The sequence below is a fragment of the Solea senegalensis genome, linkage group LG17 (assembly GCF_019176455.1).
Source record: "Solea senegalensis isolate Sse05_10M linkage group LG17, IFAPA_SoseM_1, whole genome shotgun sequence".
Taxonomy (NCBI): domain Eukaryota; kingdom Metazoa; phylum Chordata; class Actinopteri; order Pleuronectiformes; family Soleidae; genus Solea; species Solea senegalensis.
This window is the reverse complement of record NC_058037.1, coordinates 5,289,796-5,309,162: the sequence shown is the minus strand read 5'-3', so window position 1 is coordinate 5,309,162 and position 19,367 is coordinate 5,289,796. Positions and strand designations below refer to the sequence as shown.

General features: G+C 39.1%; 1 protein-coding gene across 3 annotated transcripts in view; it reads right to left on the bottom strand.

Moving 5' to 3' along the window:
- Positions 1 to 991: 991 nt before the first annotated feature.
- The window catches only part of LOC122784051 (centrosomal protein of 128 kDa-like), a 39,151-nt gene continuing 20,775 nt past the window's right edge, over positions 992 to 19,367 (bottom strand). For all 3 annotated transcript variants that reach the window (XM_044049118.1, XM_044049115.1, XM_044049117.1), the window contains 9 exons: positions 18,420 to 18,575; positions 13,716 to 13,775; positions 12,222 to 12,414; positions 8,096 to 8,145; positions 6,414 to 6,437; positions 4,723 to 4,800; positions 3,597 to 3,710; positions 2,168 to 2,276; positions 992 to 1,559 (listed from right to left, as the gene is read on the bottom strand). In XM_044049118.1, coding sequence (XP_043905053.1) covers positions 1,486 to 1,559; positions 2,168 to 2,276; positions 3,597 to 3,710; positions 4,723 to 4,800; positions 6,414 to 6,437; positions 8,096 to 8,145; positions 12,222 to 12,414; positions 13,716 to 13,775; positions 18,420 to 18,575 — 858 coding nt within the window. In that variant the 3' untranslated portion in view covers positions 992 to 1,485. The remainder of the gene's footprint in view (positions 1,560 to 2,167; positions 2,277 to 3,596; positions 3,711 to 4,722; positions 4,801 to 6,413; positions 6,438 to 8,095; positions 8,146 to 12,221; positions 12,415 to 13,715; positions 13,776 to 18,419; positions 18,576 to 19,367) is intronic.

Sequence of the window (19,367 nt, the reverse complement as noted above, 5' to 3'; positions counted from 1 at the left end):
TTTTCGGACCGTTTTTGGACGACATACTATACTATGACGTTTTTGACAGATTTTGGACGACATACTATACTATGACCTTATTGAGCGATTTTGGATGACATACTATACTATGAACTTTTGTCTCATTTTGGACGACATACTGTACTGACTTTTTTTGTCTCATTTGGACGACATGCTATACGACTTTTTCGTCTCATTTTGGACAACATACTATACTCATGATCAAAATTTTGCACAGTCAGGTCTTAAGAAGATCCAAAGTAGTGCTTTAAAGTGCAAAAAGAAGAAATGGGAATGAGACAAAAAAAATTTGAGTAGACCAATTTACCTGACTTTTTTGTTCCATAAGCCTCAGGATCCTTTTAGAAGTTTAAAAATGAATAACTTACTGCATCCAATCTCAGCAGCAATGGCACGCCGCGAGAGGCCTTGCTGGGGTTTTTTTACGTTTGCCATCAGGACCCAACAGTGCAAAATGCAAATTCTTGCAATTTCTCAAATGTCTTCAAATTTTGGATGACATGCTATATTGAATGGTATAGTGACTTTTTTGTGGTTGACTATATTATGACTTTATGAGATGATTCTCCATCCCTTAACTACATTTCTGAACTTTTCTAGTCTATACTAAAGGCCTACTACACAAACTATAATAAGTTGTGTTTGAAGCCTTTTTGATGCTTTAATGCAGTGTGATGTTTTTCACTTTCAACACAGTTACTAGAGTATAGGATATTAAGTCCAATGTATTGTAATTTTTACCATGGGTTTGTTGGGGCTTAGGAGATTGACATCATTTTGTCTTACTAGAATTATTTTTCATGCAACTGTTTACCCCACTTAAGCCAGGCAGTAAATTAAAAGCTAACCTTTGTTTTGTTTGAGTGAAGGTTGTCTCTGATGAGGGACTTCAGCAAAATGTAAAAGATGTGCCAGTGGGAGTAGCTGTGGTTTCTTGGCTGTTGCAAATAAAACACTTCACGTGGGCCAATAAAAACAAACATCCAGCTTCATTATTCACAGTGCATAGACATACATTCTTCGCTTTTTTCCCCCCAAAAAAGTCATAGCTTTGTCACATTTTGATGATGAACCCCACCTAATGTTTGTGACAATAAAACTTTGTATTGTATAAAAAGGCACCAGAATTCTGTGTATAAAACACATTGACATGAGTACAGAAAAAAAGCTATCAATTTAAAAACAACAATAGGTTAAAACCCATTAAAAATACTTAAGTATATGCTGCTTCACTGAGTGCAAGTATATATCTCCTTCAAACTATTTCTCAATCCCTGGTTCAAAGTCTCAATGTTATCCTTCTGCTGTCAAGCTCTTTCAGTGATTGCCAGGTTGAGGTAGTATCGAGTCCAAGGCCTCCTGGTATACAGTCAAGTTGGATTCTTGTTCTGGATGAGCACCAGGCAGGTAGAGTTGGCTGTCTGGTTCTGAAGCACTACAGATACAATTTCAGTCGTGGTTGAGCTAATCTGTGAGGAGTTTGGACCCGTTGACTGCAGAGTGGTCCAAATCTGAGCTGGTCAGGCATTTGTGAGGAGCTGCACCAGAGAATGAAGCCAAAAGAAAAAAAGTTATTTCTCAGTCACAAACCAAGTAAAATATTCTCACATGATCGATATACATGTATATGTTTCATATGACAAGTAGTACCTCTATTATTAGCACTATTTTTCCAGACAATGTAGGTTATGGCAAAAGGAAGAAATTATTGGATTCTTATTTCTTAGTCTTAAAAGACTACACTTTGCTACAGAAAATCTGCTTCCCCTCACACTGAGCCAAACATCTGTAAATAGCTTGGGGAAGTAATACAAGTGTATGTCAGCGACACAGACAGATGCACTCATACAGCATTCATGGAAAGTTGTCGAGATGAGTTCTCGTGCGTTTTGGAGAGATGTCACACGTTATATACTCGGCTGAAAGTGTAGAGCTGTGCAGCAAGACGCAGGGCATGAAATAAATGTATAGACAATATTCGGTCGTTAGTGTAATTTGCTTAGTGATTTCAGTTACAGCATAATTGTGATGCAAGAGTACAAAAAAGAAACAAACACATTTTCAAATTATCTACCAATGTGGGGAAAAACATGAACCTGTCAGGTCAGAACAATAGCTTTTCGTATAGACAGCTAGATATACTCACACAGGGTGTCAAACCTCAGAGAGCTGCTGAGGAATGTGCTAGGGCCTTTGATGGAGGAAGAAAGAGCAGCCAGCTTCAGGCTCCGGGATGTGGCATCCATCTTCTCTTCCTGGAAGACAGTGGACAGAGTGAGGAGACTCAAAGTATACAGCCATGCTCTGAGGCTCTGCGGCCTGTTTAACACTACAAAAAAGGTGAAAGTGTGAAAAAGGGGGAGGCCAAACCTATTTACTGTTAGAGCTTGAGTGGCGCATTAGCCTGAGGATGACAGTGGCATACATGCTGACCGCTGCCATCTTCTGTTGTCTAATGACATTCAGCTCATTATGTGATAATGGAAAGATTTAACAAATTGACTGAATAAACAGTCGTGAGAGGTGGAATAAATGGCACTGTCGACAATAACATTCTCTGCAAAGCTAAACATTTAGAAAAGCTCTGTGTTTGTTGCTTTTAGTTTGGTGTAGACACACACACACACACACACACGCACACTACACCAAATCCATTTAGTCCACTGTAAAATTGAGGTGTGAGGCAAATCCTCTTGTTTGGGCATCACAAATGTTTTACAGAATGTTCGGTTGAAGAGTGTCATTTGTGCAGTCGTGCATGATAATGGCTGCTTCTCCCAACATGTATACGCTTGTAACCATGCAGGCAAAAAATGTATAATTATGTGTCTGGAGTTTAGATTATCGACATGCATTGGCCAAAAACCACAATGCTGTAAGAATAGAGCTTTAAAAATGGTGTTTCAAGCAACAACTTCAATATGCATGGGCTTTGTTGCGTGTGTGTGTTGCTGACTCTGATTAAGATGGAAGTGGTGCAAAGACAGTCCATCCATCGTTTTTTTCTTAAACAAAACCCCGAGTGGGCAGCAGCTATTAAGCTAATGCAATCGACACTTACCACTCAACACAGGAGTCATTTGGCAAACCAACAGGGTAATCTGGCAGATTAAAACCATTTAAAAAGTGAATGTATGGCTGTTTTGGGGAAGCGGCATACAGCTAATGGCAATCAGCTGTCAGCAATGATGTCTTGATGGCTCCCTCGTCTGCTCTACAGCGCAGTAGATGACTGTTGCGATTAAGAGTGACTGGTAAAATTAAGCTGTTGTTCATATCCATGCATGTGCCACTCTGTCTGTCCCCCACGATGCATTACCAGAATGTGGAATCAGTCATTTATTCATACAACTTGCAATTTAGCTGTGGTACACACACATTGGCATCAGTGTGGGGGCGAGCTACACTCATAAGTGGCTCTCAAAAAGCCAGGCTGTCCAGATGTAAATGGTGTGTGTTTGAACAAAATAGTGTAATTAAGTGACTAAAATAGGAAAGTGTAGGTTGTGTGGGCGCACAGACTCCTGTAAGGCAGTATAATGCTCATTGTGTGCATGTGTGTGTTCGTGTCATACTCTGTACTCTTGGATTCTGCGTTTGGACTCGTCCAGCTGGTGCTGCAGGTCCCACACAATCTCTTTGTATTTGGTGTAGCGCTGCTCCACCATCTCCTTCTGCCGCTGTGACTCCTGCAGACGCAGAATGGAGACTGTGGTCATTAAACCAAAGCAGGTGCAAGACAAAGCCGTCCATAATCAGGTCTGAGCACCTGGATTGCGTTATAGCTGACATTAAAGCACATCAGTGAACATGTTTACATAGACAGCAGTAATTTCTTCATGGCAGTTTGCATCCATGATGTCGATTGTCTTCTGTGATCAGAAAGCTTCTGCACTACCCAGTTCACATCTCCTCAGTCTCATCTTCTATTAATCCAATTAACACAAGCGTCTAAATATGACTGCCATATAAACAGCATTTATGCTTTTAAACAAACTGTTACATGTCAGCCATCATCACGTGACTTCACGCAACACTGATCTATGTCTGTATTTATCAGTATAGCAGCGTTTCGTGACTGAAAAAACAAAGCAATGCCCATGAAACCTTTCAAAAGTGAATTCTACTTGTTGTCCCCACCCATCCCTGCACTGCCAATGTATACACACAAACGCTTCCACTTTAACTTCAATAGAAATAAGATCATACTATGATTAAACAATAAGTGGATGAAGACACATTCAAATCTTAGTTGCAATATATAGACATGTGTATGTCTTGATTATACTCTGCTAAACAGAAATATGAAAATAATATTTTAGTTGCAATCGCAATAATGTGTTATTCAGAATAAGGCCAATGGTCTGATTAGTGGTGTTGTAAGACAGTGAGACCACACCCTGTTGTTTAAATGGAGTCAGATTAAATAAATATTTACTATACTTTACTTCACTTTAGAAAACCTCTCACTAACGCCGTAAAGACAGAATACTTATTGGGGAGAGATTGTTACTTGGTGGTAGATAGGTCCTCCCTCTCTCTACAGTTTCCATATAAATAAAAGCAAGTACACAAGCTTTCAATGACTACTCCTTTGCAGCTTTTTGTGTTGTGTTTATCACGATGTTCACGTGTATGTGATGTTGGTAAATTAAGGTGATGTAAACACCTGAAATCCCGCTGAGTTTCTAGTGAACCCACCTCCAAATCTTTGAAGTTCTCCATCAGACATTGTTTCTCCGGAAGAGACTCCAAGTGCTCCAGTGCTACTCTTGTGTTCTGAAAACAGCCACGTACAAAGTCCATTAATGCAATCACCAGTATTAGTTCTTGATTTCCCTGGAGTGGATATTTCGGTATATAAAACACATATTTTAAGAAGCATGGGCAAGAAATTGTAGCTCACATGCCACAGGTTCTGTTAATGGAAAACCTTTTTTAAATATTTAAAAAAAAACATAGAAATTGATTAAAACACACTGAGGGTATGGATAAATGGATTATGCTGCGGGGATGGAGGGGGGCGTTGGTTATATAAATGTTTGACATGTTTTATGTTTTGGCCGTGATTCTGGGTCGCCGGATTTAACTGTAACCACTTTAAATATAAGCTGTTTACATCATCACTTTATCAGAGGCACGAGATACAAACTTAGCAGCGTGAGGGTGTGAAACTGTAAAAATAATTTGATGCTCACTAAACAGACATGATGTTGTACCAGCTGGTTTATTCACAGGACTTTTGTTACGGGCTGAAATATCTGCCACCAGAAACTGAATTTGAATCACATAATTTGAATTTGCATTGTCTAATTCAAATTACATTACATTACATTGGAAAAATCCTACATATTTTCAAATTCAGTTCTCACAATTCAATTTTCAATTTACTGTGACAGACATCCGGCTACTAGTAAAACGTGGGACCTGTGTATCTGTGCTCGATTGCTCTTCCTTTACTTGTACCCAGATGTCTGTCACAGTAAATTGAATTTGAATTGTAAGAACTGAACATGAAAATATATAGAATTTTTCCAATGCAATGATTCAAATTGTGTGATTCAGTTTTTTTTAATGCAAATATTCTAGTTTAGCACTTTAAATTCAAATATAAATGATTCAAATTCAGTTTCTGGTGGCACATATTTCAGCCCATATTATGTTACGACACATTATCTCACTAATCTAGCAGCAGTTCTATGTTTATTCCTCGTGGCATTCCCGTTGATAAGGAGCTTTTAAGCATCAACAGAACACGGCCTTTCTATTCTGAATGGCACACTGACATACATACACAAAGCAAGACGATCCCCGGCACCAGAGAGTGGAGGATAGGTCGAGACACCCTGCTGCTGTGTTGTTGTAAGCAGAAATGATTTGTCTTGAATGGTGGTATTTCCTCTCCTTTCACACAATGGCTAATTAACGGCTGAAGTGGTCATGAAGTGGTGTAATCATGATAAATAGACGGCACGTGTTAGACGGCTTCATTTATTTATTTATTTATTTACTATACGGCTGGAGAATAGAAACGTGCTTGGATCAATATAACCTTTCAGTGGCGCTAAGTAATTTCAGATTGACATCTAATGGCTATCGAGTATGTTAGTGGTGGACGTAAACAGTTTGAATGGAGAGGTCAATACTGTATTATCAGGACAGCTCCTTTCTTTACTCTTAGTAAGACATATGATGATTAATAGTCATCTGAGTCTTGACTAAAGCAATCATTTCCAATCCCTGTGCTGGGAATGATCTGATATTTGCTGCAGAAAAATAAAACCTCAAGTCAATCGGACCATACAACTTCAACGAATTGCAATTAATCTAACAATTCCATTAATAGTTTTCCAAGTTTCGGATTAAATATATCTGATGAAATAATACCTTACCATCTCTACATCCAACACACGGTCCTGTAAATATAAAGAAACACCAATATTACTTCATTTTTCCAGTTTAATAGCTGAAAATGGTGGATTGGCAGTAAAATGACAAAGTATAAATGGAGAGTCACAGTGTTCCAACACACAGGTAACAAGGGAAGGAAGCGCAGGGGCTAAGGAGAGTTCTGTACCTCACAACAGGCTTCTTATCACACACTCTGACACACAAAGACAAACTACTCTCACTGCTCATCCAGCTCCTGACTGATGTTACCTCTCTAACAATGCATAAGTGCCACTATGCCTCTTATCTGCCACTCAAACGCACACCTGCACTTCCTCCCAAACCGACTGCCTCACTGCTTCCGTCTGTGATGCAGTGATGGTTAATAACAAGGGTATTTTTCTTTTTCTCCACCCACAGCTATGGCTATCACTTCATTCATAGTTCAAATTTGACCCTTTAAAAAACCTTTTTGAGTCTAAAGATATACAACCTATACGCCCATCATACTGTCTTAAGTAATGCAGAGGGTAAGGTGAGCCCACGTTAGGCTATAGATGCACTTTGAAAGACGTAGCTGCAACATGCAACTTCACCAATAAATACCCTCATCTGTGCTTTTAACACAAATCAGCCTATTGGGACTCATGATAGGTGTCATGTTTAAGTATGTGGGCGAGGGGTGGGGAAAATCCAAATATCTTTGTTCAGATTTTTGGAGCTTTGAAGTGAAACTTTTTTTTTTTAATAGGTGTCTACACACCTCTGTTTTCACTCTCCACATCTCTCTTTTCTCATCCTTCATAATTAAAAGCTTGACTGGGTCTAAGAGGGCTGATTAATTGCACACAAGCTCTGGCAGGTGCCATCGTTCAGCCACAGATGGGACCTTGCAATCCAACACACACACAGACAGATCATTTGCGCAGCTATTCTTCTTAGGACACTGCATTGACTTCCATTGCTTTGGACAGCCTAAACAAAGCGTTATTCCTTAACTCAACCGTAACCAGTTAATGCCTAACCCTAAGGTAACCTTAACACAATTCAAATCTTAGCCCTCAATCAGAATTGAGATTCTGCCTCATTAGGACAAGGTGTTGGTCTCCTGGTCCTGACAAGGTCAGTATTTTTTGCCAGAAAGCGTCCTAAAGAGTTAACAAACAGTACACACACCCACTCAAGCTCACACGGGCAGTTTGGAAACAAATAGTAACATTCTAGTGTGTGTGCATGTGTTTCACTGTTTAATGGTGAGTAAAGAGGACCAGTCTACTCCAGACTAGGTGAGCTGGTGGTCTGCCAAGTGTACATGCTGCAGTTCTTCTGTAAGACAGTGACAAGGCCTCTGGTGGCTTTAAAATTCCAAGGCCTCATGTCTGCAGTAATTAGCTACTTGTTAAAGCAGGGCTGCAGGGAGTCTGTCAGGCCCACGGCTGTGTACTAATGTTTGCAGCACTATGTAACACAGAACTGACTGAAGCCCAGCAGTTACTCAAAATAAATCCACTTGTTATAAAGAAAAAAAAAATCTCAAGCCAAAAAAGTGTGAAAACAAAAACTGTGCCAGCTGTCATAGCTGTGGAATTGGGCCAGCAAAATAATAAAGCTCTACTTTCAGGAGTGCAGGTTAACAGATGGAAAACAAAAGAAAGAAGAATTAGTGAAGACGTATGACGCTGACCTGAAGACTTCTCATTTCTTCCTCCTTCCTGCGACTCCTATCCAGCAGCTCTGAAATGAGAACAAATTGTAAGAAAAGAGGTTGCTTCTGATAAATTAAGGTTAGTCTGACACTAGAGAATTCCCAGGTCTGTGTGAAATTAATATCTGTGTGAAACAATGCATTTATAATAATAATGATCATTGCTGACCATTAGCCTGAAAGTCAATAATGCTCAATGTGCTCCATACATGGCAGGTGTTGTGTATTTACATATTGATACTATATGTGTGTAATATAGAGATGAATATTCGGCAACCGAAACATATCGGACAAAAATGGCCAAAAAAGGCACTGAGATGTTGTGATGATGCATGCAAAAACTGCGGCCAGCATGTGCTTGTCTATTCCCGCTTAGAGTCTGTCCAAGATCACTTTGGAACACCAATAAAACAGTTCCAACAAGATGCGAGCACATGGTGGAAAGTGGAAAATCTCCTTGTGCAAAAGCAAAACTTGGCTGCATACAGCAAAGATTATGAACTCCCCGCGACATTCACTCAGATCCCCTGCACTTCATTGCGACTGTACTCAATCCTCGTCATAAAGATCATTACTTGGATGTGGGGATAAAGCAGCTCGTCGAGAAATGATCCAGGCTGGGTTAGATACGGAGAGCCCATCTGTCTGCACCAGATTGTCTGATATGTTCGATGAGATCCTCCGAAATATTTTCATAAATTCTAAATTGATTTATTCTTTAAAGCATGAATATTAATCTATACTCTATAATACAATATAGTATGATTGCAATGCCTTGACTTTAGTGAGGCAAGTACACACAGTGCCAGCCATAACAAAATTAGATTAAATAAAAACAATGGTACAGAACTGGTTTAATAAGTGTTTCCTGCCAACAATTTTCATCTCGGTGCATCCCTAGTTTAACACATAAAAAAGTGTAGAAATAATAATAACAAGTCTATCATAAATTATTTATGTAATTATATTTTTCTACATCGAGAGCAGCTTGTAAAATATGAGAGATTTTTCTGCTTTTCTTTGTCCTAAGTGGTTTGTATTTAGGAGTGCTCATCAGACAAGGAGCCGCTACAAAACATCACCTTGGGCGTAAATAATGGTTACGGCGCCACGTTACAGACCAAACAATTTTCAAAAGAGTAGGAGCTGATTGATGAGAAAATTAACAATTATTTTGCTCTTAACATCCATTTTAACAGTACATTTACCTGTCCTATAATTTACAGTGTTAATAGTCCTCTTTCATGCAGAGCTTTTCAATTGTCAGGTATAAATGGATGGTAAGTGGACTACATTCTCAGTATAGTGCCTCACTTTTCTTATAAACCAGTGTTTAAGACTTGAAGAGAGACTTTCCCTACCTAACAAACTTCAATTTTGGTATGTGGGCTGAAGGAGCTGGGTATTGAACCACTGACCTCTCGATTAACAGACGACCCACTTTACGTCCTGATCCTCGGGCAATATACCTGAGTTATGTTCACGACCACATCATGAGTTATAGAAAAGTAGGACTATCAATATTTATCCAGTTTTACTCTGCTTGATTTTAAGCTGTGCAGAGCTGTTTGCAATTTCTTTGATACAATGGCAATAACACTGTATAAAATAATAATAGGACAGTGATAATACAATTATTTCTCCAGTTCCTAAGGTCTAAATAACTGTACCATGAACCATTTATACTGGCGTTTAACTCGACTCTGTCAGTGAGAAAATGAGATAAATGCATTCATGTGTACAGATCACATTATGATAGAGGTATTCATGATGTGATCTGTACACATGGGTGCATTTATCTCGTTTTTCTTAAAGCATATGGCTCAACAGTCTTTAAATACCTCTGCAAATGTTTTACAAGAACTGCTCTTTTGTCTGCCTCGTCTGTCTGTCGCATAATGTTTTCTCAGGTTCAATATCCAATTACCTGAGGATGACTGAATCTCCCCTTGTCAAGTGTTTGTGCATGTAAACAGGCATACATCTTACTACATTGGCCACCCCACTTGACAGAGACACTTGGAAAAAGCTAAACACCATTTCTGTCTACGAAATAAACAACCAAGTGTCTCCAAGCTTGGCTTTTTTTAGCCTGTTAAAATATACATTCGAGTCAGCAGAAGAGAGAGACGTAAGTGGTCCATGGTTGCTGCTGCTGCCAAAGTGCTGTTGCAGTCACATCTCACCCACTGTACTGAAAAACCTCTGGTAGGTCATGTACCACAACAAGACATACTGTTATCAACAGTATTTTGAAAAGAAAAAGCCTAAAGAGAGCACTGCACAAGTCAAAGGTCTCGAGGATAATAACAGAGGCTGTAACCTGTAAGACAATTACAGCAGGTCATGCAAGGGGTCGGCAGACTGTGGCCATTAATAGCTAGTGTGTACGTGGGAAACACATCTCATGAATAGGGATGTTTCAATCAACTGTTTAGTCTGGATCCAATACTTGTATTTGCCTAGATAAAAAAACGGCACTTTTTTATGTCAGTAAAATAAATAATAGTTTGGAGAGAAACATTAGAGAAATAATGACTCTATACTCTGGCACTCTACCACTGATAGAGGGAGGGCAGGGTGTTCACATTTATATTCTGTACATACACCGATGATTGTCATTGTAGTGAGTCACACAACATAGATACTCACCCTGTGTCCCCACAATTAGTGCCTGTGTCTATACTCGTATTTGTTACCACTTTGGGACAGTTTCCTGTATAAAGACTGGCCTTGTCAGGAACAGTAGTCCACATGAAGACCAAAACCTGGTCCTAATGAGGCAAAACATCATTTCTGTGTGTGCATGCACATAGCAACACTCAGGGCAGAGGAGACAGAGTGAACTAGCGTGAATAAAAACGAGGCATAATAATAAAATATGATAAAATTATGAATGAGTCCACCCCTAACAGACCCTGCTACAGTCTACAGATGAGATAAATGACATGTGGCACTTTCGAGATAAAAATGCACAGATTGGCTCCAATCCAATACTGACATCAGGATAAGCACATCCCAACATTATAAGAAAGCAATTCCTAGGTAAATAGGCAAAACATGCACAACTGATGAGAAAATAAAATCAGATGCGATGATGAAACGGTTTTGCTCCACTGCAGAGTTGAGGGATTTAGAGCAGCCAGATTACTGGGAAGCCATATTAAATGCGATAGAATCACACTTTAAATTCAGATAACCACAAAGTGTAGCTGTTGTGACACATGGACTACTCATTGGTCTAATTATCAGGATACCCATATCAGTGCTTCTGCCTTCACAAAGCTGCTTTGCTTGAGTGGCTAACTGAGTCCAAAAACTAACAGTGAGTATATGGCATAATTTCTTGCTTATGGTGCAATTCTTATCACTATCAAAAACATACAGCGATATAATGAGTAGATTGTCCCTTTGTATAGGTCTTTCTTCTCCCATCGCCCCTCCAACTGTGACTCCCTCTATTGTTTCAGTGTGTCTTTTATCTCTCCTTCTCTCAGTTAATGGAACACAAATTAGGCCCATTTTCCAGTATTGTTCTGACGCCACGCTTGAAACAAGTTGTTCTTTCACTGGCTCACAGCTTGTTAGAAGCAATGCAGTCAAAAATAGGACAGTGGACAGGAAAAAATAAGCACTTCCTTTCCATAGACACTTCAAATTTCACACATTGTGAAAGTTTCTCAAACATTTGTAATGGTAAACAGGGTGACCAGTCACCCTAAAAAAAAACCAATGCATTAGACACACAAATACACAGGCAGCCATTTTAACATTGGCTACATTACAGCACATGGAAGATATAAAGAAAACACTTTCTGTATTATAAATGTACTGAATCATTTACTGCTTTTAATCACAGTTTGATGAATATAAACAAGAGAATATAGTTAATATTTAGGCTGTATCTTCAGACATACAATTAACAGCTGGGGGCTGCTTATTCAACAGAGACACAGTCTGTTTTGTGTCACCTAATGTGACTCACTGGGATGCTTTGATGCTGATAACGCCACAATGTTTGGAGGGGGGAGGGGAACAGACTCCAAAATCTGTATAAAATCACCATGACAGTATTTTTTTCCTAATGAAATACTGTCGGCTTTACCTTTCTTCTCAGTGTTGAGAGAGTTCAGCAGCTTCTCCTGTTGGTCCAGGCGCTGCAAAAGAGTGATGTGTTCTGAGTCCCGGCTCTGCCTGAGGGCCTTCAACTGATCCCTGGTTTGCTGATGCTGCTTCCTGAGGCGCTGTTCTCTTGTGACACGCTCCCGCACCTCCTCACACAGCCAGCGTAGCTTTGTCTGGATGTTTAAAATAAATACATAGTCAGCACAGATTGTATTTGATAGAAGTGGCGTAGGAGAATTCTGGACGACTACTTCTTAAATTCAAAGGGCTAAAACTAAAGAGAAGAAAAAGTTCCTAATTTAAGTACATTAAACCAAAAGATTGACCTTGAGAGTTTGCATTCCAGGCCAATCTGATAAAAGAAAAATGATGTTCCTTATATATATAAAACTAATTTGGTTTTCTAATATAAAAGTCTGAACACTAATCAATGCAAAGGACCTCACATAGGAACTTAATTAAGTTCCAAAAAACTGTCAGATATCAGACGTTCACAAGGTAATTCTGTTTTCCTGTTGAAGTAAAACCTTCTTGTACAATCATTTTTAATTCCTCTTCTCTTAAAAGGCTCAGTACCGACACACATGGCTATGGGTCACTATAAAGGACATTACATAGATTACACAGCCTTGCATTACTGTCCCGAAGACTTAATATCCACTACTTATTTAACCCTAACTTTAACAACTGGCCCACAAATGGGCTTTTTTCCCTAATGAGAAACACAGCTTTCAGCTACCTGTTTTAATGCTATGGCAATGTTTCATTCAAGTTGTTAAAGACAAGAAGAATTGGTGGCTTAATGTGTTTTCTAATTGTGCCCAGGAAATGTGTATTTTACAAACATAAAAACTCCTTAGCCGGCGAGCTAATTATCTCTGTTGTTCCCCAGTGTTTCACTTTTGTAATCTGAGGGCATGTTTGATGGGAGATATACATTATGGTGATGTATATCTATGCAACACTTGCAAACATGTTTTAACACAGTAGTTGGCATCACCGCATCACCAAAGGGGAAGTGCTCTCTCTTGGATAGAAGCCAAATGGCAACTATTACAGCAAAGGAGAGAGACATAAGGAAGTGAGGGCAAAGCATTAAATGCAAACTGCATCTCATATTGAAAAAGTCTCAATGAGGAGATCATCATATTCACCATGATGCTGGCTCATGATTGAACTTCAGTAAGAGATGGAATTTACAACTGTCCTTTCTCTTCTGGTTATTGAGGAGAGGCACTCTGTCGTAAATCCCTGAAGCTCAGTTTTTTTTTATGTAATCGCTGCTGATTCTCACTGCATATCAGTGCTAAGCTACAGAGAGTGGTTTCCTCGACAAAATATCATCCTTTTCTCAAGGTTATACAACTGAAAAAGAAAAAGAAAAAAAAACACTTGGCTTGCCAGACCAGAACATTGATTATTGATAATGTTTTATATAGTGTGACATTATCATTGCTGCATGTACTGATCATACCTTTGTCTCAGCGAGCCAGTGATGGGGGTCTTTCACTAATCCAGGTTTCTGTGAGATTGCCTGTTAAAACAGTAGAATAACAGCATGTGACAAAAAATATGTAGTATTGAAAATGAATGCACACAAATCTCCTGTCTCCAGTCTCCTGTCAAACACTAAACTTTTGTGAAGAAAGTCTGCTGCCCATCTAAATTGGTGTGTTTGTATTAAACAGCATATGACACACAACACACACGTAAATGAGCTCAGGGAGTAGGTCCCATCCCTCCAAGACAAGCTTGTCAGTATCAGTGAAAGAAACTGACTGACTGCCAACTCCTAATGACTGCTGACACACAAACACACACACACACAGGTTTGTGCAGGTATTCTTCATAGAACACTGCACAGACTTCCATTCATTTGGACAAACTAAACAAAGTGTTAACCCTAACAACCATATGCAATTAATGCCGAACACTAACCTTCACCTAACCACAATTCAACTTTAAAAGCCCAGCTGCTCAGAAATGAGGTTCTGTCTCATTAGGGCCTACCAGGTTTTGGTCTCCACGAGGACCACTGGTACTGAGGAGGTCTGTGTTTAGGCCAGATAAGATCCTTAAGAGGTAACAAGTACAAGTACACTCACATAAACACACTTGAGGACAAGGACACTCACGGATGCACAGATAAACACTCACATTAGTAGTTACTCAGTTGAGGGTCTGCTTCTGCCAGTGATATGAAACTGTTGAGATGTGGCAGCTGTGACTTCACATGCATTTTTATTTTTTTTATTTTATTTTAAACAAAAGGCTGATAATAATCTCCTCATGCTTCATTATCTTTTAATTTATATAAGGAGGTGAACACATTTCATTTGTCTAATCTGTTTATTTTAAAACATTGTGTAGCTGACTTTTCTCCTTTATTAGACCGTGACGGTGCTGACACAAATAGGAAAGCTGGAGGAAATATATGACATGCCTCAAATGATATTGTGGTAATATGTAGTATAATGTGTCTTAATGACCAGGACAATCTAAAGTGACTCTTTTATCTAAAACAGGAAAAAGCTCTCCTGTGCCTTTCTGTTGCCTGATATGGCCAATAATGGAGTCTTATTGATTCCTATGCTTATAGATACCAGTGACGGGCTGTGTTTAGGTACCACTGAGGCATGAAACAAGATCCAGGAAGTCCAGTTTAAGTAACAAATCCATAAATTTAAGGGCTGACAAGAAAAGCCAAACATGAGGCCAAAATACGATACAGCACTTTGTAATACTGACACAGAGTTTAACAACAATAGGAAGTTATCATGGCAGCAATCATTTTATCCTTCAACATGACCAAATATTCCATATTGTCATACATTATTGTAAGCAATGTGAGTTTAGAAATGTTAAATTGGATTGTCTCAGAATATGACATAGCTTGCCCTGAAACAGTGGTTGTCTTTGAGCTTATATCACAGTGCAATGTAGGACTACCATTATTAAACCACAAGCAAAAAAAAACTGCCATGATTGTTTCCCTTTTGTCAGTGATGGTCTGGGACAGCAGGAGCATCAGCCTCAGCAGGCACACAAACGCAAAATTAACGTATATATATTTCCCATGTCCATTTAAGTTTAATATATTAGAACCATTGCTGATTGACAATGAATTCAAAGTAACAGGTACTTGATCATAAACTGACAAATGGTGACAGAGATTAGAAATAACACTTCATCCAAGGAAACAGGAAGGTCTGTACTAAATTAAATGACAAACCATCCAATAATGGGAGACACTGCACTAAACGATGAATGTCAACCCCATAAATGCACTTGAGGATGAGGTGAAGGGATTACCAAAACTATTTAGGATTCATCTTCTGAAAATGTCAACAAAATTTTGTACCAATCCATCTGGTAGATATTGAGGTTTCCTCACAGTCTAAGTGAAAATTCTGCTCTGCAGGTGGCACTACAGGAAAAGTCACCACACAGACACATATCTGCATGCAGCTGGGCACAAAGTTGACAAAAAAAGTCAACTTTTTTTCAAATTCTCCTTTGTGGCAGGGTGTTTACATCAACAGACATTGAAAGCAGGCAGTGGGGGGTTTACCCTTCCTGTCCCATGCCATGTCAAACATCCCTGCACAGGTGTCACAGCAAGTTTTTCCACCTGTTACTCAAATTCTTATGCAAACAAAATGAATTTCCCAAGTTGTTGCCATGGCAGTTTAAAGTAGAGGTAGTGCTGTGCAGTGGTTCCTGTCGCTGAGAGTGTACAACTGCATTGGCAAAGTGTGACATGATGTGGGAAGATAAAAAAAAAAAAAAAGCGCCTCATCTGTGCCTTTGTCGTTACTCTTGCCAGAGTCATCAAAGACTGTTTTGGTGTGTTGGCAGACAAAAAGGAGGTGAAACTGCTGAAAACTTTAGATTTTCAGTTTAAAGGGTTATCTGCGAGGCTGAAGTGAAAGAAATGACACTATTTTTTTTCACAGGCATTCCCGTGGAGTCCTTGTGTCTGCCACAGCTAATTTAAATATGTGACTGCATGCTTCATGTGTCTCTTTCAGAATGTGAGTAAATCTATGACAGTGTGTCTTTGATTACAGTTTGTTTCACGTCCCGCTGAGAAAAAGCTGAAGACAGCTAAGCTGCGAAGATGTGAAACCTAACAGCAGGTGGAAAGGACACAGGAGGAACGACTTTATTGATATTTCCACTGTGGCATTTCACTTCAAACTGTTTAAAGTAAAGCGAAAAAAGAAAGTCCAAAGGAAAATGATATAAAATGACAAATGTATGGCGCCCAAGAGGAATAAGATGTCTATCAGAAGTGGGTCACAAGTGAGAAGAGAGGGGAAACAGCGTTTCCCACCGCACTGATTCACTCTGTAGCAGTATACAAGAACACTTGCAAACACACGGTATTTTGATCTCATTCACAACGGAACCTGTGTCTATGGAGCAGAATAAAGAGTCAGGTGCAAACTACAATAGAAACTGAGATGACGTCTGGTTGTCTGCGAGGACGGCACACAGGTTATGGGTGTTTTTGACGGCTCACAGGTGGCTGGGATTTCTTATGGTCTCAGAGTGATAACGTGTGAGAGATGAACACATCTCTGAACAGACACAAAGGATTATTGTTGTTTATTATTGTAATAAAAAAGCTGTCAAACATTTGTCCTTTCATTATGAAACTATGGTGCACCGCCAATGACAATATCCCACTATTATTTTCATTGTAGGGCGATATAAATTACATATCTCAGTATTTATACACTGACTCTTTGATTGCCAACTGAAGCATCTTTTAACAGGTCTGACTGTAGATGTGTCTCCAAACTCTGTGAATGGTACAAACTCTGTGCCCTTATGGCAAGGCACAGCTCCTAGTAAACTTTCCTTATAACTTCGAATTAGTGCGATATTGTCCCACAACTTCTTGCTTTAATGCATCCGCAGAGAAATAAGAACACAGAGTATCATGAGGTAATTGAAACCTAATATATCCATTAACTGTTCATTATTTCACCCATTAGTCCAATCACTAGTTAGTTTGACTTCTTTTCAACATGGCAGATTACAGATCAGGCTGGGCAGTGGCTCGCATGTCTGGCTTCGGCACTGCTGGTCCAGATTGGGTAATCCATAACAGCAGATAAGAGCTGCCTGGGTTCATTAGCCTGGAACAGCAGAGGAAAACTACCACTAAACAAGTTTGTTTAACAGTGTATGAATACATATGTTTTTTTTTGCAGTAGACAACATGAATAAAACATGTTTGTCAGAAAGCACTTCAGAAACTTGGTTGCATAATAGCTTTTTAAAATTTTCTATAACGAACGCTAAGATTAAGATCTCTTTCTCAAGAGAGTAAACAAGAAATACTCATTACCAGCCATGTCAAACCACAAAAAGACAAAGAACTCGGAAGGATAGAGATGGTTTGATACTACAGAATTTTAGTAGGATAATAGGATACTACAGGAGTTGTTTTTTCTAACCTATCTGCATTTAATTAATCATATTTTTGAGAAGTGAACACCTAAAAGCACCAAGGGAAGGAAGAAGATAAGTTAGTGCCTAAAATGAGGCGGAGAAAGCAAATAAAATGGTATCCTCTGCATACAATATGAACCTTAAGGTACATATTAAGGATTGTCTGCATGGAAGAAGTATGGAAATAGTAGATTAGTAAAATAAGCCACAGTGCTATATGCATTTGTAGTTATTTTAGCCAGGACTGACTAGCCTAGTCTTTTGTTGGCTTTTTTGTACCAGTCTTTTTTTCATGTGGGCAATTGAAATGACGTAAATTACAAATTGAAGAGGAGATTTTAAGCTTTAGTTCTTCCTACTCTGGGCCACTACAGTTTTTCCATTCTCATCAACCCTCCCATACACTGTGAAACTATGGGAAATCATTTTATTTCACAGGAACACATTACTTTCTCAGATGGAATCAACACAAGCTGAAATAAACAAGGAACTGCTTTAGAAAGTTGGATTGTCTCAATCAACTACAGCATCGTTTCTCAGACAACAGTCAACAAAGGACCATTATCTGACAATTTCAGCTGATTGCAATTGTTGGCTTAAAAGTTCATAAACAAGTCTAGGGCATATCGAGCTGAGTTAATTTCTCATCTTTTAATTTGATAGTGGTCAGAAAATTCAAATTACAGACAAAATGTAACGTAATGTCATTAAATACCTGTAGTTTGTCTTCACCATCTCTAGCCAGACTGTGGCAGGCTGCATCTACTTCCTCACCCAAGGAAGTTAGGATTGCTTCTTGTTCTGCTTCCATCCGTAACAATTTCTCCTTAAGCTCTGATTCCAAAACGAATCTCTGTTCACCTGACCTGACCTGTGGAAGATGGCAAAGAGCTGACTGGGCAATAGTGGATGCAAACTAGAGACCACTCTCTGTCACCTGGAGTTTAGAAGACAGTATAGAAACATGTATTCACATCGGGTTGTCTGCGGGTGCGTGAACATACTCTGGGTTCTTTATTATAAAGTGAAAAGTGATTACAGTTTACACAATAATAAACACATAAATACAAGTTCAAATACAACAATTCAGTTTCCCCTCATATAACACACACATGTAGTTCAGTTTCTTGCTATGGCCAGTACTGTCGATACGTTCAGGATCTCTACCAAGACATAGTGGATCAATATGTCGGAGGCACAGGAATCAACTGATCAGTGCTGCTCAGGGAGCGTGAATCGTTATCCTGTCCCAGGGATAATAAACCACCCACGTTACATTAATAAGAGCCCCTTTTTCTCCATTCACCCAATTTCAAATCAATACATGGATCCCCCCAAAGAGGCCCATACAACTTATCAGAGACCTGTCAGAGAGGTACTGGCTGTTGTAAAACACCTTTGAACGTATTGATAGAGGCCCTTTAAAATAGTGCTGATTTGGCACCAATTAACCTTTCGAACCACTCGTAGGTTTTTATGATCACTTGACCTTAACGGATATCCTAAATCTTAATGCCAGAATAGGAGGGAGGATATCTCTTTTAAGGTTTGAATGCTTTTCTTGCTTCCCATTGTAGACTAATCATAAGTTTTGTTCTGGTTGAAGGAAGAAAGAAAGCTCTGTTCTGATCTAAATTTTATTTGATTTTAGTTCTTTATCTTA